Source organism: Bufo bufo, chromosome 10 (genome assembly GCF_905171765.1).
Source record: "Bufo bufo chromosome 10, aBufBuf1.1, whole genome shotgun sequence".
Taxonomy (NCBI): domain Eukaryota; kingdom Metazoa; phylum Chordata; class Amphibia; order Anura; family Bufonidae; genus Bufo; species Bufo bufo.
The window spans coordinates 48,455,242-48,478,840 of record NC_053398.1 but is presented as its reverse complement, the minus strand read 5'-3'; the positions used below and the strand labels follow the sequence as shown (position 1 = coordinate 48,478,840).

The following is a 23,599-nucleotide window of genomic DNA, read 5'->3' as shown; positions in this document are numbered from 1 at the left end:
CGTCACGGGGAAGTGCAATCGCCCAGACGTTATTTAGAGTCACCAATGCAGCAGCAGGCCCTCGCCCCTAAGGTTTTAGATGGTCCGATCAGCAGGCCCTTGCTCCAAATGTTTTTAGAGGGTCACCAGCAGGCCATCAATCATAATTTTTCAAGGGTGTGTATGATGCCCTCCTTTATGTGTAACAAAGGATGTTTTGGAGTGCCGGTTCCTTGTAATTTTTGGCAGCCCTTTCACTTAGTGCATAGGCTTTATGAGTGTAGGAGTCCCACTACCTGAACAATTGTACCACAATGTGCATGAGGCCCTCCTTTATGTGATATACAGTGGTGTTTCTGTCACTTTCTGACCTTTTCCAATGGACCAGGCACCCTCCCCTCTTTAGAGCAGGGGGTATCTGGTTGTCTCCCATTGACTTCCATTATACTCGGGTGCTCGGCCAAGCACACGAATATAGCAATGTGTTCGGGCCGAACACCCGAATACTTTGGTGCTCGATCAGCACTAGAGGCCACTTTATTTGTCATGTGGCAGAACTATGGGATGAATGATGTCATTCCACTCCTTCAAGTCCTGGAGGGGATGATTGGTGAGGGACAGAAGACGTGGCACCTACTTCTTACAGCCACCTGAGCCCTGAGGAGGCTGAAATAGCAGAGGATGAGGACATAAATGCCCAGGAATTTTATACACAACTAGGTGGTTTTTCTGCCCATACGACAGGAGAGGAGCAGGAGGAGCTGGAGGGGCGATGACGAAAACGACGCAGATAACCCAGACAGACCGTGGCAGTATGCAGTGGAGATTAAGGCAGGGAGGCCCTCTGAGTCCCTTGCGCAACTGGTCATATGCATGCTTTCTTGTTTGTGTAGTGACAGCTGCATTGTCAGGATTCGGCAGAGGGATGACTACTGGCTATCCACATTGTTAGACCCTTGCTACCGGTCAAGAATGGGTGCATTTCTTAGACCTTCTGAGAGGGATGCAAAAATGGACTACTTTAGAGACATATTGTGTAGTCAGTTGGTTGCTGCCTACGAGTGCCATCGCCCGTCCTCAGGAAGATCTGACCGTGGGAACCCTCTGCCCTCATGCTCCACTGCCATGACTGGTGGGGGGAGCAGGATCCGCACCAGCTTCATATGCAAAAACTTCAGTGTGGAGTCTCTAATGAGCAGTTTTCTTCAGCCCCCTACTAAAGAAACCACCCAGAAGAAGCAGGATATGCAGCAGAACCTAAACCAGCAGGAGGTGGCATACTTAGACTGCACCCTGTCACCCATTATCCAAAATCCCCTGGACTACTGGGCATGCAAACTTGAATTGTGGCCACAACTGGCTGAGTTTGCCATGTGCATGCTTTCCTGCCAGTAGTGTGGCATCAGAGCAGGTGTTCAGTGCGGCAGGGGGCATAGTTACCCCTAAGAGAACTCGCCTTTACTCCTAAAATGTTGAGAGACTAACCTTCATAAAGATGAATCAGGCGTGGATCAAACCGGATTTCCAGTCACAGGTGCCTTATGCCACAGAATAGATCCATTCTGTCGCTAATGATCATACTGTAGTGTGCTGGCACACCGGAATATTCTGCAAAATGGGCCATTACTTCACCATTCTGATGCTGCCAGCCACCTGCTGCCTCTACTGCCATTCCTACAATGGGGCTTCTTGGCCTACTGATATGTACAGTTGCAAGAAAAAGTATGTGAACCCTTTGGAATGATATGGATTTCTGCACAAATTGGTCATAAAATGTGATCTGATCTTCATCTAAGTCACAACAATAGACAATCACAGTCTGCTTAAACTAATAACACACAAAGACTTAAATGTTGCCATGTTTTTATTGAACACACCATGTAAACATTCACAGTGCAGGTGGAAAAAGTATGTGAACCCTTGGATTTAATAACTGGTTGAACCTCCTTTGGCAGCAATAACTTCAACCAAACGTTTCCTGTGGTTGCAGATCAGACGTGCACAACGGTCAGGAGTAATTCTTGACCATTCCTCTTTACATAACTGTTTCAGTTCAGCAATATTCTTGGGATGTCTGGTGTGAATCGCTTTCTTGAGGTCATGCCACTGCATCTCAATCGAGTTGAGGTTAGGACTCAAACGCGTATTTTCTTCTGTTTAAGCCATTCTGTTGTTGATTTACTTCTATGCATTGGGTCGTTGTCCTGTTGCAACACCCATCTTCTGTTGAGCTTCAGCTGGTGAACAGATGGCCTTAAGTTCTCCTGCAAAATGTCTTGATAAACTTGGGAATTCATTTTTCCTTCAATGATAGCAATTCGTCCAGGCCCTGATGCAGCAAAGCAATCCCAAACCATGATGCCCCCACCACCATACTTCACAGTTGGGATGAGGTATTGATGTTGGTGTGCTATGCCTCTTTTTCTCCACACATAGTGTTGTGTGTTTCTTCCAAACAACTTAACTTTGGTTTCATCTGTCCACAGAATATTTTGCCAATACTGCTGTGGAACATCCAGGTGCTCTTGTGCAAACTGTAAACGTGCAGCAATGTTTTTTTTGGACAGCAGTGGCTTCCTCTGTGGTTTCCTCCCATGAAATCCATTCTTGTTTAGTGTTTTACGTATCGTAGATTCACTAACAGGGATGTTAGCATATGCCAGAGACCTTTGTAAGTCTTTAGCTGACACTCTAGGATTCTTCTTCACCTCATTGAGCAGTCTGCGCTGTGCTCTTGCAGTCATCTTTACAGGACGGCCACTCCTAGGGAGAGTAGCAGCGGTGCTGAACTTTCTCCATTTATAGACAATTTGTCTTACTGTGGACTGATGAACAGCAAGGCTTTTGGAGATACTTTTATAACCCTTTCCAGCTTTATGCAAGTCAACAATTCTTAATCGTAGGTCTTCTGAAAGCTCTTTTGTGCGAGGCATCATTCACATCAGGCAATGCTTCTTGTGAAAAGCAAACCCAGAACTGGTGTGTGTTTTTTATAGGGCAGGACAGCTGTAACCAACACCTCCAATCTCATCTCATTGATTGGACTCCAGTTGGCTGACACCTTACTCCAATTAGCTCTTGGATATGTCATTAGTCTAGGGGTTCACATACTTTTTCCACCTGCACTGTGAACGTTTACATAGTGTGTTCAATAAAAACATGGTAATATTTAATTCTTTGTGTGTTATTAGTTTAAGCAGACTGTGATTGTCTATTGTTGTGATTTAGATGAAGATTACAACACATTTTATGACCAATTTGTGCAGAAATCCATATTATTCCAAACGGTTCACATACTTGCAACTGTATATGTTTAATTTCTAAAAGGATATGCATGCCACTGGGCCTTGCTATCACACTGCTGTTGTTGGGCTCTGTTACTACAGTGATATGCCACCATATTGTGCTGTATGCCACTGCTGTTGCCCCCCTCCCCACTCTGTCATGGGACCACTACTGTCTCTGGTGCTGCCATCCTCCCCACTCTGTCATGGGGCCACTCTTGTCAGTGTTACGGCCACTGCTGCTGCCGCCCTCCCCACTCTGTCATGGGGCCACTACTTTAATGTTGGGGCACTGCACAGTTAAGTCCACGGCGATAAATTAGACCTGTAATGCTGATGCACCAAAAATCTACAGCTAACAGAAGGGATTAAAAAGCATGTGTTTGAAATGCCACCACATGCATTAAAAGAACATAATTTTTTATCCATCACTTTATTGGTGCTGCCTCCTTTTCTTTATTTTGTTCCACTAAGGAGTCATTTGGGCACAGCTCCTGCAGGGGCACGCAAGGCTTTATGGCTTTACTGAAGGGTGGCATATGATTTCTTTTTGTTTAACAGAAGGGATTAACTATGAATCTTGGTGCACTGCACAGGAATGTAGACAGTGATAATTTACACCTGTAAGGGTCCATTCACATGTCCGTGGTGTGTTGCGGACCCGCAAATTGCGGATCCGCAACACACCCGGCCGGCACCCCCTATAGAAATGCCTATTCTTGTCCTCAGCTGCGGACAAGAATAGGACATGTTCTATCTTTTGCGGAGCTGCGGACCGGAAGTTCGGGGCCGAAACCCGGAACTTCGGGGCTGCGCTCCGCAAATGCGGAAGCGGAGAGCACATAGTGTGCTCTCCGCTTCACGCCCGGGCCCATAGAGAATGAATGGGTCCGCACCCGTTCTGCAAAATTGCGGAACGGGTGCGGACCCTTTTGCGGACGTGTGAATGGACCCTAATACTGACAGCACAGTACCTACAGAATGGATTAACTATGAATGTGGGTGCCCTAGAACATGATGCACACGACGATACCCTTTCCCTGCACTCTCCATGCAGTTTTACTGCCAACTTTTCACACTGAGATTGGGCCACCAAGTGGGATGAATACTATTAGGCAGAGTGGCCTGGGTATACCACCTGCACAGTGTAAAATCTACTTTTCCTGGGGTTACAACCACTCTGCAATCCAGCAGCAATGGCCATGTTTATGCACTATAGAAAAAGTGCTGACCTCTGTGGTGGCCTGGACCATGGGAGAGTGCATAGGCCCACCTCATATCTGCGCTGCAGCAGTGGCCATAACCCCTGGAAACAAGCAGTGTATAATGTAATGGAAAAATGAATCAAGCCAGCAAAAGAGGCAATATGGACAATCACAGTACATTAGTAAGTGAATTGTATTTACTTTGTCCTCAATATAAATGGCATTTGATGAGGTGAGACAACCCTATTAACATTCTCTATTGATCCATAGCAAAATGTTCTGTGGATTTTTCCCATGCTTTGTATGCCTATTATGGGCATAGTCTGTCACCAGGAAATTCACTGTTAAACCAGACACAATGCCTTGTGGGGCTAGCTTGGCTGAATATAATGATACCTTTCCCTCGGCCATCAACTGCTTTATTGTGGAATATTTTCAATCCATATGCAAACAAGCAGTTAAGTACCCTGGGGGCGGGTCCAAGTCCCTGTATTCACCCTTCTCTTTCCTGCTTTCTCTGGCAGCCCCTGCTGCCCTTCTTGATTGACAGGGCCTGGTGAGATGACTATGCAACAACCTGGCTCTATCAAGATGACAGGGAGGGACTGACAGAAGAAGCAAGAGAAATGGCTTGGGACTGCCCTTGGTGCACTTAACTGCTCATTTGCATAGGAATTTAAAGTAATTTTTCTCCAGAAGTGAAAAGTATCATTACAATCAGCTGAGCTAGCCATAAAAGGCATTGTGCCTGGTTTCACAGTGAATTTCCTGGTGACAGGTTCCCTTTTAATTACGCTTTATAGTTAACATAATCAATAACTTATCATCTTCCTCTACGCATGGCATGAAAAGAAACCCATTGAAATTAAACGATTCAGTGCTTTTCAATGTAAAATCCACTAACAATTTATTCAGCTTTTTGCTGCAGATTTGCTGTAGATTTTACACTATGCATTGTAAAAGATGAAATCCCCAGCATAAATTTACATGCTGATGAGTTAAAATTTACACTGCAGGTGAACTTATGCCACAGATTTTTTTGTGTGGCTTTTCTAAAATCTCATTCACAATGCTGGCAAAACTACAGTGCTTTCTTCACAAAGTTTTTGTGGCTTTTAAAGATTCCCATACATTTCATAACTTTAGTACAAGAATTTTCGCTATTTATTCTCTTATATAGACCTTTTTTAGGTGTTTTTTTCAGACTGTATTTCATGGAAAAACACAAGAAAAAAGTCACATCTAGAGCACTCTGCATTTTGAAAATATGCATGGACCTATAAAAATGCACCAAAAGTGCTAATATAGAAAACACCTGAGCAAATGTACAATTTTTCTTAAAAACTTTGTGATAAACAACCCTATAATTATTTGTACCATGCTCCAAGTTTTGAAATTGTTTTGTGTGCAGGAGCTTCTTTTATTGCTTTACATACTCTGCAGTAATGAGTCTGCCAGTTAGTATCTGCAAAGGGATGAAGTCTGGACCTCCATGTAAAATACTGCTGGTAAGCTTTCTCATCGTTGTCCAACTTTAAGATATATTTAGCAAGCTCTTCAGGTGTAGAGAAGTCATCAACATGTAGAAAAGAGTCTTTCGGAATAAAGCGCTCATAGTTTTCTCGAGAAGGACCCAATACGACTGGCACACAACCGGATTTCAACGCATTTTTCCAGAGTTTCTCTGTAATATAATCTTCATGAATTGAGTTTTCAAAGGCGAGATAAAACTTGTATTTGGACAATGTTTTTTCATATTCTTTTCTTGGGAGAGTTAAATGCTGCCTTCCATATATGTCTACAGGAAGAAATTTCTTGAGCTTCCGATAATAGCGTACTCTTTTAGAATGTGGTTTCCACTTACTGATTGCCCAGGCTACCAGTTTGGTCTTTGGGGGAATTGTGAAGTTCTCTTCTCGTTGATTTGGCTCTAGCCAGCCATAAGGTGAGAAAATATCTGAGTCAGTTCTATAAGACATTGTGAGGTTGATAAGATTATCCATAAAATGCAAGTTTGGGCTGTATGATGGAGGTTCCAAGTTAAACCATATCCAGTACTGATTTAGTGGCCTTGCTATCTGAGGTAACTGTTGTCTGGAATACATTATATTTCTGTGATGCATAACAATTGCATCTGCAGAAGAATACAAGGTTCTGTTAGCTGTGTAAAAGCATTCAGAAATATCAGTGTATGATGGACATTTATTAAGTGGAAATTTTGTACCAAATGGCCAGGTCCAAACAAGGATGATCTTCGTGTGGCTAGCTGGTTCTTGACGTATATTTGAATATGAAAATTCATTGCTTGATGCTGAGTGATTTACATGGTTATATAATAATAATAATAAAATGATGACAAGGCACAACTGTATAATAAAAATCATAAAATAAGTCTTTAGTTTTGGAGTCTTCCCTTGATAGTCCATTTATATAAGTGGAATCAATGGAACAGTTTATAACTGGAGATGAAACTGTTTTGACAAGTATGCTGAACCTATTGGAGAAAGGAGCAGAATATATTTATGTCATATGAACACCGATCCAAGTCTTTCTATAATTTAACCTAATTTGTGATCAGTTTGTGTCATTTCCAAATTTGAGTTTTTAGTTTTTTTTTTGCATTTGTGGTGGTTCCCTGGCCTTATTCTTTTTTATTTCTTGGACGACCAAAACATGTTGTAATTTTTGTGCCACATAGGGCTGTTGTAACACTTTTCTATGTATCTTTTAGTTTTATTAAATTCACACTAAAATAAAGTATTAGAATGGGTTTCCTAATTTGTTGTTCTGATGAAATGTACAGTATAGTCTCAGTTAAACTGAGGGGCAGTTTGTTTTGCATGATTAGTGTTATTTTTTTATACTTTTTTTATACTTACATTACACGTAGAGATGAGCGAATTGAAGTTGACAAAGTAGAATTCGATCAGAATTTCAGGGAAAATTCGATTTGCACTGAATCTGAATTTCCCCACGCTTCGTGGTAACGAATCACATTTTTTCCTAAAATGGCTGCTGCACGTGTTAGGACATAGAGCAAAGAACTCTGGGAACGAGTGTTCACCCACAATGCCATGCATTCAGCCAATCAGCAGCCAGTAAGCCCCTGTGATGTCACAGCCCTATAAATACTCTCAGCCATTTTGGATTCTGCCATTTTCCAGTGTGCTAAGTTCAGGGAAAGATTAGTCAAGGTGTAGGGAAAGAATAGGGAGGCATCATCCACTCTATAAAAGGAGAAAAGGGTGCAATAGGAGCAATTCTATTACACCTTGCTGCACTTGGGGATCCAAATTGTTTTTAGTGTGTTTGCACTATATGATACATCACTAATTCCAGCAAACCTTGCTTGTGATTGGGGTGTAAGTTCTGTAATACAGTCATTTACGGGGTGTATTTATAGAAAAGATACGTACATCCTATTAGTCGTTCTGCGGTGATTTTACATTGTTTTACTTTTTTCGGAGGGTTTATTATAAGGAAAAAAAGGAAACAATATATGTCATAATTGCCGTTCAGCGGTGAAGTTACATTGTACTACAGCCATTTACGGGGCGTATTAATAGGATAGATACGTACGTCCTATTAGCCATCCCGTGTTGATTTTACATTGTTTTACTTTTTTTTGGGGGGGTGTATTAATAGAAAGAAAAATAGAAAAAAATATATGTCATAATTGGCATTCAGCGGTGAAGTTACATTGTACTACGGCCATTTACATGGTGTAGAAAAAGAAAATATACGTACGTCCCACCACACGTTCTGTGGTGAATTGTGATTGTTATACTTTTTTTGGTCGTGTAGAAATAGGAAAAAAAGGAGAAAATATATGTCATAATTGGCATTCAGCAGTGAAGTTACATTGTACTACAGACATTTACGTGGTGTAGAAAAAGGAAATATACATATGTCCCATCACCCATTCTGCGGTAAATTGTGATGGTTATATTTCTTTTTTTTGGATGTAGAAATAGGAAAAAAAAGTTGAAAATAAATGTCATAATTGCCGTTCAGTGAGGAAGTAACATTGTACTACATCAATTGGCGTACCGCCAATATAGGCAGACTACACCGTTGCTATGGGGCCCACAGCACAGGGGGGCCCGGAGTGCATGGAAGGCCCCACCCTCCAATGTCTTCTCTGCACAGACAGTTTATAGTTAATAAACTATGTTTATAATATGAGCCCCCCCCCCCTTCCCTTCTGTTGGGAGTGCAGGCTGAAGACCGCAGGGCAGCAGCATTATAAATCAGCATCTGATTGATGCTGCCCGGTCCACGCTCAGAGGGAGACATGCTGAAGTCAGTAAGAAAAAACCTCTCTGCATGCTATCAGAGGTGCTCCCCCTCCTCCTCCGTGCCTCCTGACTGCTCCTCTTCTGCAACCTCCAAGTAGAAAAATAAGTGAGAGGTTTGGTCTGGGAAAACAGGTATTTTCCTCCCAGCATGTGCTGCTGGGCTGATTTACAGCCAGGTGAGGTCAGATACCGGACCGGATTTTAAATGCCGGTCCGGGTTTTGGCAACACCTGGCTGTCCTTAAATAGGCAGCTGGGCTCAGAAGCCAGGTCTCTGTGTTGGGGTCTGGGAGCCTTGTGTTGGGGTCTGTGAGGCTTGCTACCTGTGTGGCGTGAAAACAGGTTGGTGCTGCTATCAGCAAGGACTCTTGGAGGCAGAATTGCTGCATGGTGTGAATTACCACCAACACCGCAAGGTGACTTTTTGTTTGAATATGACTGTTTGTTTATCACTTGCCTAAAGTGTGAATAAAACACTGAACTGTTTGATCTAAAGAACTTGTTGCCTCTCTAGTTCGTCCGCTAGTCCTACCAGAGAGAGTCCCCACAGTATATATGTGTCTATATATATCTCTATGTGTGCATATTGTGGTAAGGTGCAGGGTACTGTAATGGATGGCAGATACGTGTCACCGAGGTTCCTGGCCTCGTTGAGGTAAGAGCAGGATTTTGTGTGTTAACAGCAGAAGCTGTTGACACCTTTAATACTTAGTATGGCTGCAAAGCCAATCCGGGCCGTTTTTTACTGGGAGTAGGTAAAGAGTTGGGCGGGTGCCTACTCCCCACTTTCTAGAACCAGGTTTTGGAGCTGGGATTTAAATTCCCAGGCAGCAACCTCAGCTGTGAGGAGAAGGAAGGAAAATCACTGTGAGTCTGGGTTGTTTTTTCAATGTGTGGAGCTGAGGCCTGGACCCCGACACAGGAGTACAGAGCACCCAGCATCCTGTGAGAAAACTTTATGTGGCTGTGCGATCAGCCAGGACAGGACTCTTTCCAGTAAAGGAGCCAGGTGAAGCTCTCTATTATTTTGTGTGTGAACTAACACCAAGTGACTGTTCTGCTTTTCTGTTTGAGCAAGTGTGAAATAAACACTCTTTTGCTTCATTACCTGGACTCAGGGGCGTAGCTATAGGGGGTGCAGAGGTAGCAGTCGCTACCGGGCCCAGGAGCCTGAGGGGCCCCAAAGACCCTTGTACCTCATGAGAAGACACCTGTTTTATAGAAGGTGCATGCTGGTCAAGTTACACCTCTGGCTGGAGGGAAGGTGTTATACAGTGGGATGCGAAAGTTTGGGCAACCTTGTTAATCGTCATGATTTTCCTGTATAAATCGTTGGTTGTTACAATAAAAAATGTCAGTTAAATATATCATATAGGAGACACACACAAGTGAAATAAAGATTATTGGATTTACAGAAAGTGTGCTATAATTGTTTAAAAAAAATTAGGCAGGTGCATAAATTTGGGCACTGTTGTCATTTTATTGATTCCAAAACCTTTAGAACTAATTATTGGAACTCAAATTGGCTTGGTAAGCTCAGTGACCCCTGACCTACATACACAGGTGAATCCAATTATGAGAAATAGTATTTAAGGGGGTCCATTGTAAGTTTCCCTCCTCTTTTAATTTTCTCTGAAGAGTAGCAACATGGGGGTCTCAAAACAACTCTCAAATGACCTGAAGACAAAGATTGTTCACCATCATGGTTTAGGGGAAGGATACAGAAAGCTGTCTCAGAGATTTCAGCTGTCTGTTTCCACAGTAAGGCTACGTTCACACTAGCGTTCGGAGCGGATCCGTCTGATGTTTCATCAGACGGATCCGCTCCGATAATGCAGACGTTCGCATCCGTTCAGAACGGATGCGTCTGCATTAAAACTTAGAAAATTTTCTAAGTGTGAAAGTTGTCTGAGCGGATCCGTTCAGACTTTACATTGAAAGTCAATGGGGAACGGATCCGCTTGAAGATTGAGCCATATAGTGTCATCTTCAAGCGGATCCGTCCCCATTGACTTACATTGTAAGTCTGGACGGATCCGCTCGCCTCCGCACGGCCAGGCGGACACCCGAACGCTGCAAGCAGCGTTCAGGTGTCCGCTCACTGAGCGGAGCGGAGGCTGAGCGCTGGCAGGCGGATGCATTCTCAGTGGATCCGCCTCCACTGAGAATGCATTGGGGCCAGACGGATGCGTTCGGGGCCGCTCGTGATCCCCTTCAAACGGTGCGCACGAGCGGACACCCGAACGCTAGTGTGAAAGTAGCCTTAGGAACATATTGAGGAAATGGAAGACCACAGGCTCAGTTCAAGTTAAGGCTCGAAGTGGCAGACCAAGAAAAATCTTGGATAGACAGCGACGAATGGTGAGAACAGTCAGAGTCAACCCACAGACCAGCACCAAAGACCTACAACATCATCTTGCTGCAGATGGAGTCACTGTGCATCGTTCAGCCATTGGGCGCACTTTACACAAGGAGATGCTGTATGCGAGAGTGATGCAGAGGAAGCATTTTCTCTGCCCACAGCACAAAAAGTGCCGCTTGAGGTGGGCTAAAGCACATTTGGACAAGCCAGCTTCATTTTGGAATAAGGTGCTGTGGACTGATGAAACTAAAATTGAGTTATTTGGCCATAACAAGGGGCGTTATGCATGGAGGAAAAAGAACACAGCATTCCAAGAAAAACACCTGCTACCTACAGTAAAATATGGTGGTGGTTCCATCATGCTGTGGGGCTGTGTGGCCAGTGCAGGGACTGGGAATCTGGTCAAAGTTGAGGGACGCATGTGTAGTGTACGGGGACTGTAATGCCCGTCACTACCAGAGTGTTACTTGTTGTGCTGTCGTCCCCCCCTTGTTTATGGGGAAGTTGGTATATGTCAGTTTTATAAAATGTCATGTAATGTAATGCTATGTATTTCCCTATTGCTGTGAAACTTGCATGTACAGGCCTGCTAGGGGTGTCATTTCAGCTTCTAGTCACTAGAGGGAGCTAGAGAGCCCTAGTTTATATAAGGCCCAGTCAGGGAAGTGAAGGGGAGACGGAGTCTAGTGTCTGTAGTCTACAGTTGGAGATTAGACAATGTCAGAAACCAGTCCAGGCCTGAAGCCTGCCTTCAGGAGAAGGTCCCCCTCCTGAATTCCCTTATGCAGAAACAGGAATACTGAAGTTAAAGAGCCTGAGGAAGCTGAGAGCGAGACAGAGGCAAAGATCAAAGGGAGCAAGAGGTACTCAAGAGAACAGAGGAGGTACTCTATAAAGCTAAAACCAAGGATATAAAGCCAGAGCTAGGTTATTGGGCCTTGGAGAAGATTTGCTATATTCCAGGATCAGTCAGAGATAGAGTGCAAGCTCCTGTACTGCAAGTCCTGTGTTTAACACTCTGTAATCACCTTGCTCAATCTGTATTGCCTGCATCAACCGTATTGAAAAATCGACTGTATGTCAAGGAACTGCGATTCCATTATTGTCTCTATGAAACCTACTAAAGTTGGAGTTCTGCTTTAACCTCATGGTGTTCCTCATTTATTCCTGCTATCCGCAAACGGCGTGCCACCGTTTAATTGGCACTGGCGTCACGAACAATTTCTACCATCACCTGCCTATGCAGAGAGTCAGCCGTCTCAGGTTAGTGTCTATTGCACTACTACACCCAGGAACACATTTCTACACACAACTTGAGTACGCTGCACATGGATTCCACTCAGTACCAGCAGATTCTGGAGACCAATGTCCAGGAATCAGTGACAAAGCTGAAGCTGCGCCGGGGCTGGATCTTTCAACAAGACAACGACCCTAAACACTGCTCAAAATCCACTAAGGCATTTATGCTGAGGAACAAGTACAACGTTCTGGAATGGCCATCTCAGTCCCCAGACCTGAATATAATTGAAAATCTGTGGTGTGACTTAAAGAGAGCTATCCATGCTCGGAAGCCATCAAACCTGAATGAACTAAAGATGTTTTGTAAAGAGGAATGGTCCAAAATACCTTCAACCAGAATCCAGACTCTCATTGGAACCTACAGGAAGCGTTTAGAGGCTGAAATTTCTGCAAAAGGAGGATCTACTAAATATTGATTTTATTTCTTTTTTGTGGTGCCCAAATTTATGCACCTGCCTAATTTTGTTTAACCACCTCCGGACCGCTGTACGCACAGACGCGTCCTGGAGGTGGTTGATTCCTTCCGAGTGGACGCGCCGGCGCGTCCTCTCGCGATGGCCGAGATTTCCTGTGAACGCGCGCACACAGGCGCGCGCGCTCACAGGAACGGATGGTAAGAAAGTGGATCTCCAGCCTGCCAGCGGCGATCGTTCGCTGGCAGGCTGGAGATGTGATTTTTTTAACCCCTAACAGGTATATTAGACACTGTTATGATAACAGCGTCTAATATACCTGCTACCTGGTCCTCTGGTGGTCCCCTTTGTTTGGATCGACCACCAGAGGACACAGGTAGCTCAGTAATATGTTGCACCAAGCACCACACTACACTACACCCCCCCCTGTCACTTATTAACCCCTTATTCACCCTTGATCACCCCTGATCACCCCATATAGACTCCCTGATCACCCCCCTGTCATTGATTACCCCCCTGTCATTGATCACACCCCTGTAAAGCTCCATTCAGACGTCCGCATGATTTTTACGGATCCACTGATAGATGGATCGGATCCGCAAAACGCACACGGACGTCTGAATGGAGCCTTACAGGGGCATGATCAATGACTGTGGTGATCACCCCATATAGACTCCCTGATCACCCCCCTGTCATTGATTACCCCCCTGTCATTGATCACCCCCCTGTAAAGCTCCATTCAGATGTCCGCATGATTTTTACGGATCCACTGATAGATGGATCAGATCCGCAAAACGCATACGGACGTCTGAATGGAACCTTACAGGGGAGTGATCAATGACTGTGGTGATCACCCCATATAGACTCCCTGATCACCCCCCTGTCATTGATTACCCCCCTGTCATTGATCAACCCCCTGTAAAGCTCCATTCAGACGTCCGCATGATTTTTACGGATCCACTGATAGATGGATCGGATCCGCAAAACGCACACGTACGTCTGAATGGAGCCTTACAGGGGCATGATCAATGACTGTGGTGATCACCCCATATAGACTCCCTGATCACCCCCCTGTCATTGATTACCCCCCTGTCATTGATCAACCCCCTGTAAAGCTCCATTCAGACGTCCGCATGATTTTTACGGATCCACTGATAGATGGATCGGATCCGCAAAACGCACACGGACGTCTGAATGGAGCCTTACAGGGGCATGATCAATGACTGTGGTGATCACCCCATATAGACTCCCTGATCACCCCCCTGTCATTGATCACCCCCCTGTAAAGCTCCATTCAGACGTCCGCATGATTTTTACGGATCCACTGATAGATGGATCGGATCCGCAAAACGCACACGGACGTCTGAATGGAGCCTTACAGGGGCATGATCAATGACTGTGGTGATCACCCCATATAGACTCCCTGATCACCCCCCTGTCATTGATTACCCCCCTGTCATTGATCACCCCCCTGTAAAGCTCCATTCAGATGTCCGCATGATTTTTACGGATCCACTGATAGATGGATCGGATCCGCAAAACGCACACGGACGTCTGAATGGAGCCTTACAGGGGCGTGATCAATGACTGTGGTGATCACCCCATATAGACTCCCTGATCACCCCCCTGTCATTGATCACCCCCCTGTCATTGATCACCCCCCTGTCATTGATCACCCCCCCTGTCATTGATCACCCCTCTGTAAGGCTCCATTCAGACATTTTTTTGGCCCAAGTTAGCGGAAATTTATTTTTTTTTCTTACAAAGTCTCATATTCCACTAACTTGTGTCAAAAAATTAAATCTCACATGAACTCACCATACCCCTCACGGAATCCAAATGCGTACATTTTTTTAGACATTTATATTCCAGACTTCTTCTCACGCTTTAGGGCCCCTAGAATGCCAGGGCAGTATAAATACCCCACATGTGACCCCATTTCGGAAAGAAGACACCCCCAGGTATTCCGTGAGGGGCATATTAAGTCCATGAAAGATTGAAATTTTTGTCCCAAGTTAGCGGAAAGGGAGACTTTGTGAGAAAAAAATAAATAAAATCAATTTCCGCTAACTTGTGCCAAAAAAAAAAAAATTCTATGAACTCGCCATGCCCCTCATTGAATACCTTGGGGTGTCTTCTTTCCAAAATGGGGTCACATGTGGGGTATTTATACTGCCCTGGCATTCTAGGGTCCCTAAAGCGTGAGAAGAAGTCTGGGATCCAAATGTCTAAAAATGCCCTCATAAAAGGAATGTGGGCCCCTTTGCGCATTTAGGCTGCAAAAAAGTGTCACACATCTGGTATCGCCGTACTCAGGAGAAGTTGGGGAATGTGTTTTGGGGTGTCATTTTACATATACCCATGCTGGGTGAGAGAAATATCTTGGCAAAAGACAACTTTTCCCATTTTTTTATACAAAGTTGGCATTTGACCAAGATATTTATCTCACCCAGCATGGGTATATGTAAAATGACACCCCAAAACACATTCCCCAACTTCTCCCGAGTACGGAGATACCACATGTGTGACACTTTTTTGCAGCCTCGGTGGGCAAAGGGGCCCACATTCCAAAGAGCACCTTTCGGATTTCACAGGTCATTTACCTACTTACCACACATTAGGGCCCCTGGAAAATGCCAGGGCAGTATAACTACCCCACAAGTGACCCCATTTTGGAAAGAAGACACCCCAAGGTATTCCGTGAGGGGCATGGCGAGTTCCTAGAATTTTATATTTTTTGTCACAAGTTAGTGGAAAATGATGATTTTTTTTTAATTTATTTTTTTCTTACAAAGTCTCATATTCCACTAACTTGTGACAAAAAATAAAAACTTCCATGAACTCACTATGCCCATCAGCGAATACCTTGGGGTGTCTTCTTTCCAAAATGGGGTCACTTGGGTAATTATACTGCCCTGGCATTCTAGGGGCCCAAATGTGTGGTAAGGAGTTTAAAATCAAATTCTGTAAAAAATGACCAGTGAAATCCGAAAGGTGCTCTTTGGAATATGGGCCCCTTTGCCCACCTAGGCTGCAAAAAAGTGTCACACATCTGGTATCTCGGTACTCAGGAGAAGTTGGGGAATGTGTTTTGGGGTGTCATTTTACATATACCCATGCTGGGTGAGAGAAATATCTTGGCAAAAGACAACTTTTTCCATTTTTTTATACAAAGTTGGCATTTGACCAAGATATTTATCTCACCCAGCATGGGTATATGTAAAAAGACACCCCAAAACACATTCCTCAACTTCTCCTGAATACAGAGATACCAGATGTGTGACACTTTTTTGCAGCCTAGGTGGGCAAAGGGGCCCATATTTCAAAGAGCACCTTTCGGATTTCACTGGTCATTTTTTACAGAATTTGATTTCAAACTCCTTACCACACATTTGGGCCCCTAGAATGCCAGGGCAGTATAACTACCCCACAAGTGACCCCATTTTGGAAAGAAGAGACCCCAAGGTATTTCGTGATGGGCATAGTGAGTTCATAGAACTTTTTATTTTTTGTCACAAGTTAGTGGAATATGAGACTTTGTAAGAAAAAAAAATAAAATCATAATTTTCCGCTAACTTGTGACAAAAAATAAAAAGTTCTATGAACTCACTATGCCCATCAGCGAATACCCTAGGGTGTCTACTTTCCGAAATGGGGTCATTTGTGGGGTGTTTGTACTGTCTGGGCATTGTAGAACCTCAGGAAACATGACAGGTGCTCAGAAAGTCAGAGCTGCTTCAAAAAGCGGAAATTCACATTTTTGTACCATAGTTTGTAAACGCTATAACTTTTACCCAAACCATTTTTTTTTTTACCCAAACATTTTTTTTTTATCAAAGACATGTAGAACAATAAATTTAGAGCAAAATTTATATATGGATCTCGTTTTTTTTGCAAAATTTTACAACTGAAAGTGAAAAATGTCATTTTTTTGCAAAAAAATCGTTAAATTTCGATTAATAACAAAAAAAGTAAAAATGTCAGCAGCAATGAAATACCACCAAATTAAAGCTCTATTAGTGAGAAGAAAAGGAGGTAAAATTCATTTGGGTGGTAAGTTGCATGACCGATCAATAAACGGTGAAAGTAGTGTAGGTCAGAAGTGTAAAAAGTGGCCTGGTCTTTCAGGGTGTTTAAGCACTGGGGGCTGAGGTGGTTAAACAATTATAGCACACTTTTTGTAAATCCAATAAGCTTCATTTCACTTTTCAAATATCACTGTGTGTGTCTCCTATATGATATATTTAACTGCCATTTTTTATCGTAACAACCAACGATTTATACAGGAAAATCATGACGATTAACAAGGTTGCCCAAACTTTCGCATCCCACTGTAGGTCAAGAATTTGGCATGGTGGGGGGTGCAGTTTAAATTTTTGCCTCAGGCAGCAGGAAGGCAATGTGCTTCCCTGCCCCTGGCCACAAAGCAATGAGGGATGGGGGCCCAATCTAAACTCTTGCACCAAGGCCCATGAGCCTTTAGCTATGCCCCTGCCTGGACTCTATTTGCCTCTATACTGCACCTGCACCCCTGTCTACCAGAGTAATTCCCCACATTTGGTGGAGGATGCGGGTAGGTGCAGTAAGGCTGGCCTGAGAGCCAGGAAAGTTTTGTTTTGCATTAAACACCGGTGGATGTCATACATTAAGCCGGCAAAGCTGTGCCCTGAGTTCCCTGACAAGATAGAGGCTGTTGTGAAAACCCTCGTGGAGGCTAACCTGCAGTAGCGGGAGGCGAACAAACACCAGCAAGAAACTAACCAGCTGCTGTTACAACATGTAATGGCGTTGCAAGCAGCAGGAGCAACCCCGAGCACTTTTGATGCCAGGAAAGCGGTTCGGGCCGCCATTCCAAAGATGGGTTCCTCTGATGATGTCGAGACCTACCTGGCGGTGTTTGAGAAAGTTGCAATCCGGGAGAAGTTGCCCCGAGACCAATGGGCTGAGATTCTCGCTCCATTCCTGTCATCTGGACACCAGCAGGTTTTCTTCGATCTGCCCGAGGACCAAGTGGCTGATTACCAGGTCTTCAAGGGTGAGATATTGGCCAGACTGGGGGTGAACGTTTTGGTACGGGCTCAGCGGGGCATCAGTGGGAGTTTAACACCCTAGTACTATGACTTGTTGCATCGTTTACAAAAATGGCTGCAGCCAGAGACACTGAGCCCCGCTGCTATGGTGTACCGGTTGTTGGCTGACATCTTCTGGAGGGCTTTCCCATACACTCTCCAACACTGGGTAGGCCAGGTATCGCCGGGTAGCGCCCTAGAGATGGTCGACCTCATGGAGCATTTTGAGACCACTAAAAATATACAAGGGGGTTCTTTTAGGAGGGGGCCGGTTAAAGCCAGGAAAGCCCCGCCCTGCCTGCTCGGGACGTGCCCCCGCAGACCCGGCTCCCATTATCTGTGGCGGTGCCAGGAACTGGGTCACATAAGAGCTGACTGTCCCTGTCAAGACGAACCCATAGACACCAACTATGGCTATCTGCAGTCGTTGTATGCCAGGATACTGTGTGTAGCCGGTGCCCTTGAGACCTTAGACACAAGCCACCTGTGCCAAGTAAAGGTGGGAGATACTTTGGCGGTGGCTCTGCTGGACTCAGGGAGTCTGGTGACCCTGGTTAGTGCTGCCCTGGTGCTGCCCGTCGAGTACACAGGCTGAAAGGTGGGGGTGGTATGTATTCATGGGGACTTGAAAGATTATCCCAAGTGGACTCACGAGGTGGCCGTAGTCACCACCCTCCCACACAAACTAGTAATAGGGAGAGACTTCCCCGGTTTCCCGTCCCTGTGGCCAGAGGTTAAATGTGATGATACACACAGGTCAGGGGTAGCCCCACCAGAGTGTCCCTGCTCAGTGGGGAACCCAGAGCCCTGGGAAACTGAGGCCAAAGGGGGTATCCACCTCTGAGGAGGAGGAGACAACCCCACTAAATGTGATGGTGGGAGACGTGGAGGAGTTGCCACCAGGACCGGAGTTAGCAGACCTCAACGTCTCTGGTGAAAATTTTGGTACTGCACAGCACCGGGATCCCACCCTGACTCGGGCCTGGGAAAATGTGGTGATAATAGAGGGTGAGCCGCAACAACCGGGGGCGGAATCTATGTTTCCTCGGTTTGTCGTTCACCAGGAATTGCTATACCGGGAAAATCTGTTATGGGGGGAACAAATTGAACAGTTGGTGGTGCCCAAGCCTTACCGTGAGCTCGTATTAGAATTAGCCCACCAACATGTTCTTGGGGGTCACCTCGGCCAGCAGAAAACACAGGACCGAGTTCTACAGCGGTTTTACTGGCCCAGTGTGTTTAAAGAGGTGGCACAGTATTGTGAGTCTTGCCCAACTTGCCAGATTACTAGCCCCCAGCCCCATTTCCGTAGTCCCTTGGTACCCCTCCCGATCATTGAGGTAACGTTTGAGCGTATCGCGATGGACCTCGTAGGCCCCGTCCCGAAGTCCGCTAGGGGTCACCAACACATCCTGGTAATCTTGGATTATGCCACACAGTACCCCGAGGCGGTGCCACTTCGTTATACGTCGGCTAAGTTAATAGCCCGGGAGTTAATGGAGATGTTCTCCCGAGTGGGGCTCCCTAAAGAGGTATTGACTGACCAGGGGACCCCGTTTATGTCCAAGGTCATGAGGGAGCTATGTAAATTGTTCCACATAAAACAGTTGCGGACGTCCATGTACCACCCGCAGACAGACAGCCTCGTAGAAAGGTTCAACCAGACTCTAAAAATATGTTAAAACGGGTGGTATCTAAGGATGGGAAGGATTGGGATCTTCTGTTGCCCTATCTTATGTTCGTGGTGCGAGAAGTGCCCCAGGCATCAATGGGGTTCTCGCCCTTCGAACTGTTGTTCGCGAGGTCTGCTAGACATAGCCAAAGAGGCGTGGGCACAACAACCTACTCCCCATAAGAGCCTGATTGAGTATGTCACCCAGATGCAGGAACGGATGAAGACAGTGCAGCCACTGGTAAGGGAACATATGGAAGCCGCCCTGCGAGCCCAAGGCGGGGTATATAATCGCCAGGCTCGGGTGCGGAACTTTAACCCTGGAGACTGGGTTCTGGTACTGGTCCCTACAGTCGACAGTAAATTCTTGGCTAGGTGGCAGGGTCCATACGAAATACTTGAGAAAATGGGAACGGTGACCTACAAGGTACACCAGCCCGGACGGAGGAAACCGGAGCAGGTGTACCATGTGAATTTATTAAAGCCCTGGCGAGATAGGGAGACCAGTCCGGACAGCCATCCTCGGCCGGGGTTTTTAGGGTTTAGAGTGTCCAGTTCCCCGATCTAACTCGGGGGAAGCTGTTGCCACGATAAAGGTTGCTAACAATCTGTATTGTAAACAGGCTCAAGAGGTCAAGGAGTTCGTTAGCAGGAACATGGATGTGTTCTTGGACCTTCCGGGATGCACCTCTGTCGTCCGCCATGACATTGTCACGGAACCTTGGGTCAGTGTCCGGTTGAGACCATATCGGGTACCTGAGGCCCGTCGACAAGCCATTTTGGAAAAGGTGCAATGGATGTTACAATTAGATGTCATCGAGGAGTCGAAAAGCGAGTGGGCTAGTCCAATAGTCTTGGTGCCCAAGCCGGACGGGATCCTATGCTTCTGTAACGACTTCCGCAGACTAAATGAAGTCTCCAAATTTGACGCGTACCCTATGCCCCGTGTGGATGAGATGATTGAGAGACTAGGACAAGCCCAGTATTTTTCTGTGCTAGATCTCACCAAAGGGTACTGGCAGGTACCCTTAACGGAGTCTGCCAAAGAAAAAACGGCTTTTGTTACACTGCAAGGCCTGTATCAGTATAAGGTATTACCCTTTGATCTGCATGGAGCCCCCGCCACTTTCCAAAGGTTAATGGATATTGTGCTGCGACCCCATCGTCAGTACGCCTCGGCCTACTTGGACAATATCCTCGTCCACAGTACCGACTGGGAGAGTCATTTACCTAAGGTGCAGGCTGTAGTGGACTCCCTTAGGAAGGCAGGCTTAACCGCGAATCCAAAAAAATGCGCAGTAGGGTAGGAGGAGGCCAAGTACCTGGGATATGTAATTGGTCGTGGAGTTATAAAACCTCAGGTACACAAAATTGAGACAATCAGAAATTGGCCCCGGCCCATCACTACTCGGCAGGTAAAATCATTTATGGGAATTGTGGGATATTACATGAGGTTTGTGCCCCACTTTGCCACTATAGCTGCGCCACTGACAGGGTTATTAAAGGGGCGTAAGTCAGGGACGGTCCGCTGGAATGAACAGGCGGAAAAGGCTTTCTCCTCCTTGAAGTCGGCCCTGTGTGGGTCCCCGGTTTTGGTAACCCCCGATTTCAAGAAGGAGTTCATAGTTCAGACGCCTCTGAGGTTGGCCTTGGAGCTGTACTGTCTCAGGAAGTCAACGGGGAGGAGCATCCCGTTGTCTTTCTCAACCGTAAACTCACCCCAGCCGAGACCAGGTATAGTATAGTGAAGAGAGAGTGCCTCGCCATCAAATGGGCACTCGAGGCTCTCCGTTTGGCAGAAGCTTCCGCCTGGTGACTGACCACTCCCCTCTCAAGTGGATGAGCCAGGCCAAAGAAAGGAATGCCCGAGTCACCAGGTGGTTTCTGTCTCTACAGAATTGCAAATTTATGGTGGAGCACAAAGCTGGCCGATTACTGAGGAATGCAGACGCCCTCTGCTGGGTACAATGTTTTTCGTGTGTCTACCCCCTCAGGGTTGAACAAAGGGGGGGGGGGGTATGTGGTAAGGTGCAGGGTACTGTAATGGATGGCAGATACGTGTCACCGAGGTTCCTGGCCTCTGTGAGGTAAGAGCCAGATTTTGTGTGTTAACAGCAGCTGTTGACACCTTTAATGCTCAGTATGGCTGCAAAGCCAATCCGGGCCGGTTTTTACTGGAAGTAGGTAAAGAATTGGGCGGGTGCCTACTCCCCACGTTCCAGAACCAGGTTTTGGAGCTGGGATTTAAATTCCCAGGCAGAAACCTCAGCTGGGAGGAGAAGGAAGGAAAATCACTGTGAGTGTGGGTGTTTTTTTCAGTGTGTGGAGCTGAGTGTCACGGTGGGGAGTGGGGAAACCCCCCACCGTACAATGTCAGAGATATAAAGGGGGAAGCAGCTAGGCCAGGATACCGGAGTAAGGGAGCAGGTCACCTCCTAAAGAGTCCCTAATCGTCGCCCTAACTCCTCACCGTATGAGCGGACCTGGATGGTAGGACGGCTCATACCCAGGATACCTAGGACCCTGAGTCGCCCTGATGATCCCTCACATAGGAGCAGGGGAGAGACGACCTGTTCTTCCAAGACTCGGATGAACAGGAGTCTCAACCGGCCTAGTTGCAGATAAATGCCAAGTGGACTGCCGCAGCTGCTGGACAGCACAACAGAACACCACACCAAGGAAAACTGGAACCCATACAAACGTACTGCAATCCAAACACCAAGCAGATGCAGTACGTACTGACACACAGGAACCAGCACTCCAGCAACAGTTCACAGACTTAGCTTCTGATACACCCCTCCGGGAAACCATGAAGCCCCCTTCCGGAGGCACAACAAACAGGGTATGACTTGCATACATGCCGGACATAAAACACCAACTGGCCAGACATGTAACAACAACAAGACGAGACACCAAACCCTGAACATAAACCCACACCAAACAATCACACAGGTAAGATTTTCAAACGGGATTTCGTCCGGCACGATAGAGAGGGCACAGTGAATCTCCAATATGTTTCTGGTTATTGAAAAAGTCCTTCAATTCAATTTCACAGCATGGCCATGCTTGTAGACGTGGAGGTGCTTTTGTTACAGGTGTGCGATCCGGACCATACGCGTTTCGGGAACTCTCCTTCCCTTCATCAGTGGTCGTGCCGGACGAAATCCCGTTTGGAAATCTCGTGAGATCTCGGGTAAGTCAGCTGCAGCTGAACGAAGTCAGACGCCGGCAGTGTCCCGCGCCGCCCGACTCACGCTTGAAACATTGTGTATTATTCCTAGCATATAGGTTTTATGGTATTTTATTGTATTTTATTTCATTGAATGACCTGATTTTATGTATACACCCGTGTTGACTTATTTGATTTAATTAAATTTTATGCACTTTATGATACAAATGAAGTGTGCTCGCCCATTATTTTAGTTTACATATTATTGCAGAATGATGAAATTATGGAAGTGACCAGCAAAAATCATGGCAAGCTTTTATAGCACAGGGCTCCTGAGACAACTGGCACAACATTTAGAGGATGTCATAGAGGTCACGAGTATGTATATTAGCGATTTGGAGTCGAACTGAGAGGTGTGAAAGTTATCTATATAGTATCTTATAAATTTGAAGAACTTAAATTCATAAAAAACCTGGGGCACTGCATTTTGCATCCTGCATAGTCTGATTGATGCATGCGAACTGGTAAACTGGGTGAGGCAGGAGGCAGGGGTGGGGGCCATACTAAGTTTTGGGGTTGGGTCCTATGAGATCTGTGTATTCTCCTCCTCAATCTTATTAGTTTCTTTTTTAACCCATTTTTATTATCAAGAAAGAGTATTGCAAACATAATCCAATGAAACATTATGCCAAACATACTCATTATTTTCCTATTCCCACTTATACTCTGCCTACTCCCCACTCTTGGTTATCATTCGTGCACTCTTTTGTATTTCTTGTTTTGGTTTCAGGTAACTAATGAAAGTCATATGACACTTATGTAACTAATAGACCTTAGCACCACCATACTT

General features: G+C 45.6%; 1 protein-coding gene across 1 annotated transcript; it reads right to left on the bottom strand.

Annotated features, from left to right (window-relative positions):
• Positions 1-5,827: 5,827 nt before the first annotated feature.
• Positions 5,828-6,894, bottom strand: LOC120980032 (4-galactosyl-N-acetylglucosaminide 3-alpha-L-fucosyltransferase FUT5-like). Its single transcript, XM_040408899.1, has one exon. The coding sequence runs from the start codon at positions 6,892-6,894 to the stop codon at positions 5,836-5,838; it is 1,059 nt and encodes a 352-aa protein (XP_040264833.1). The 3' UTR covers positions 5,828-5,835.
• Between the last annotated feature and the right edge of the window lie 16,705 nt (positions 6,895-23,599).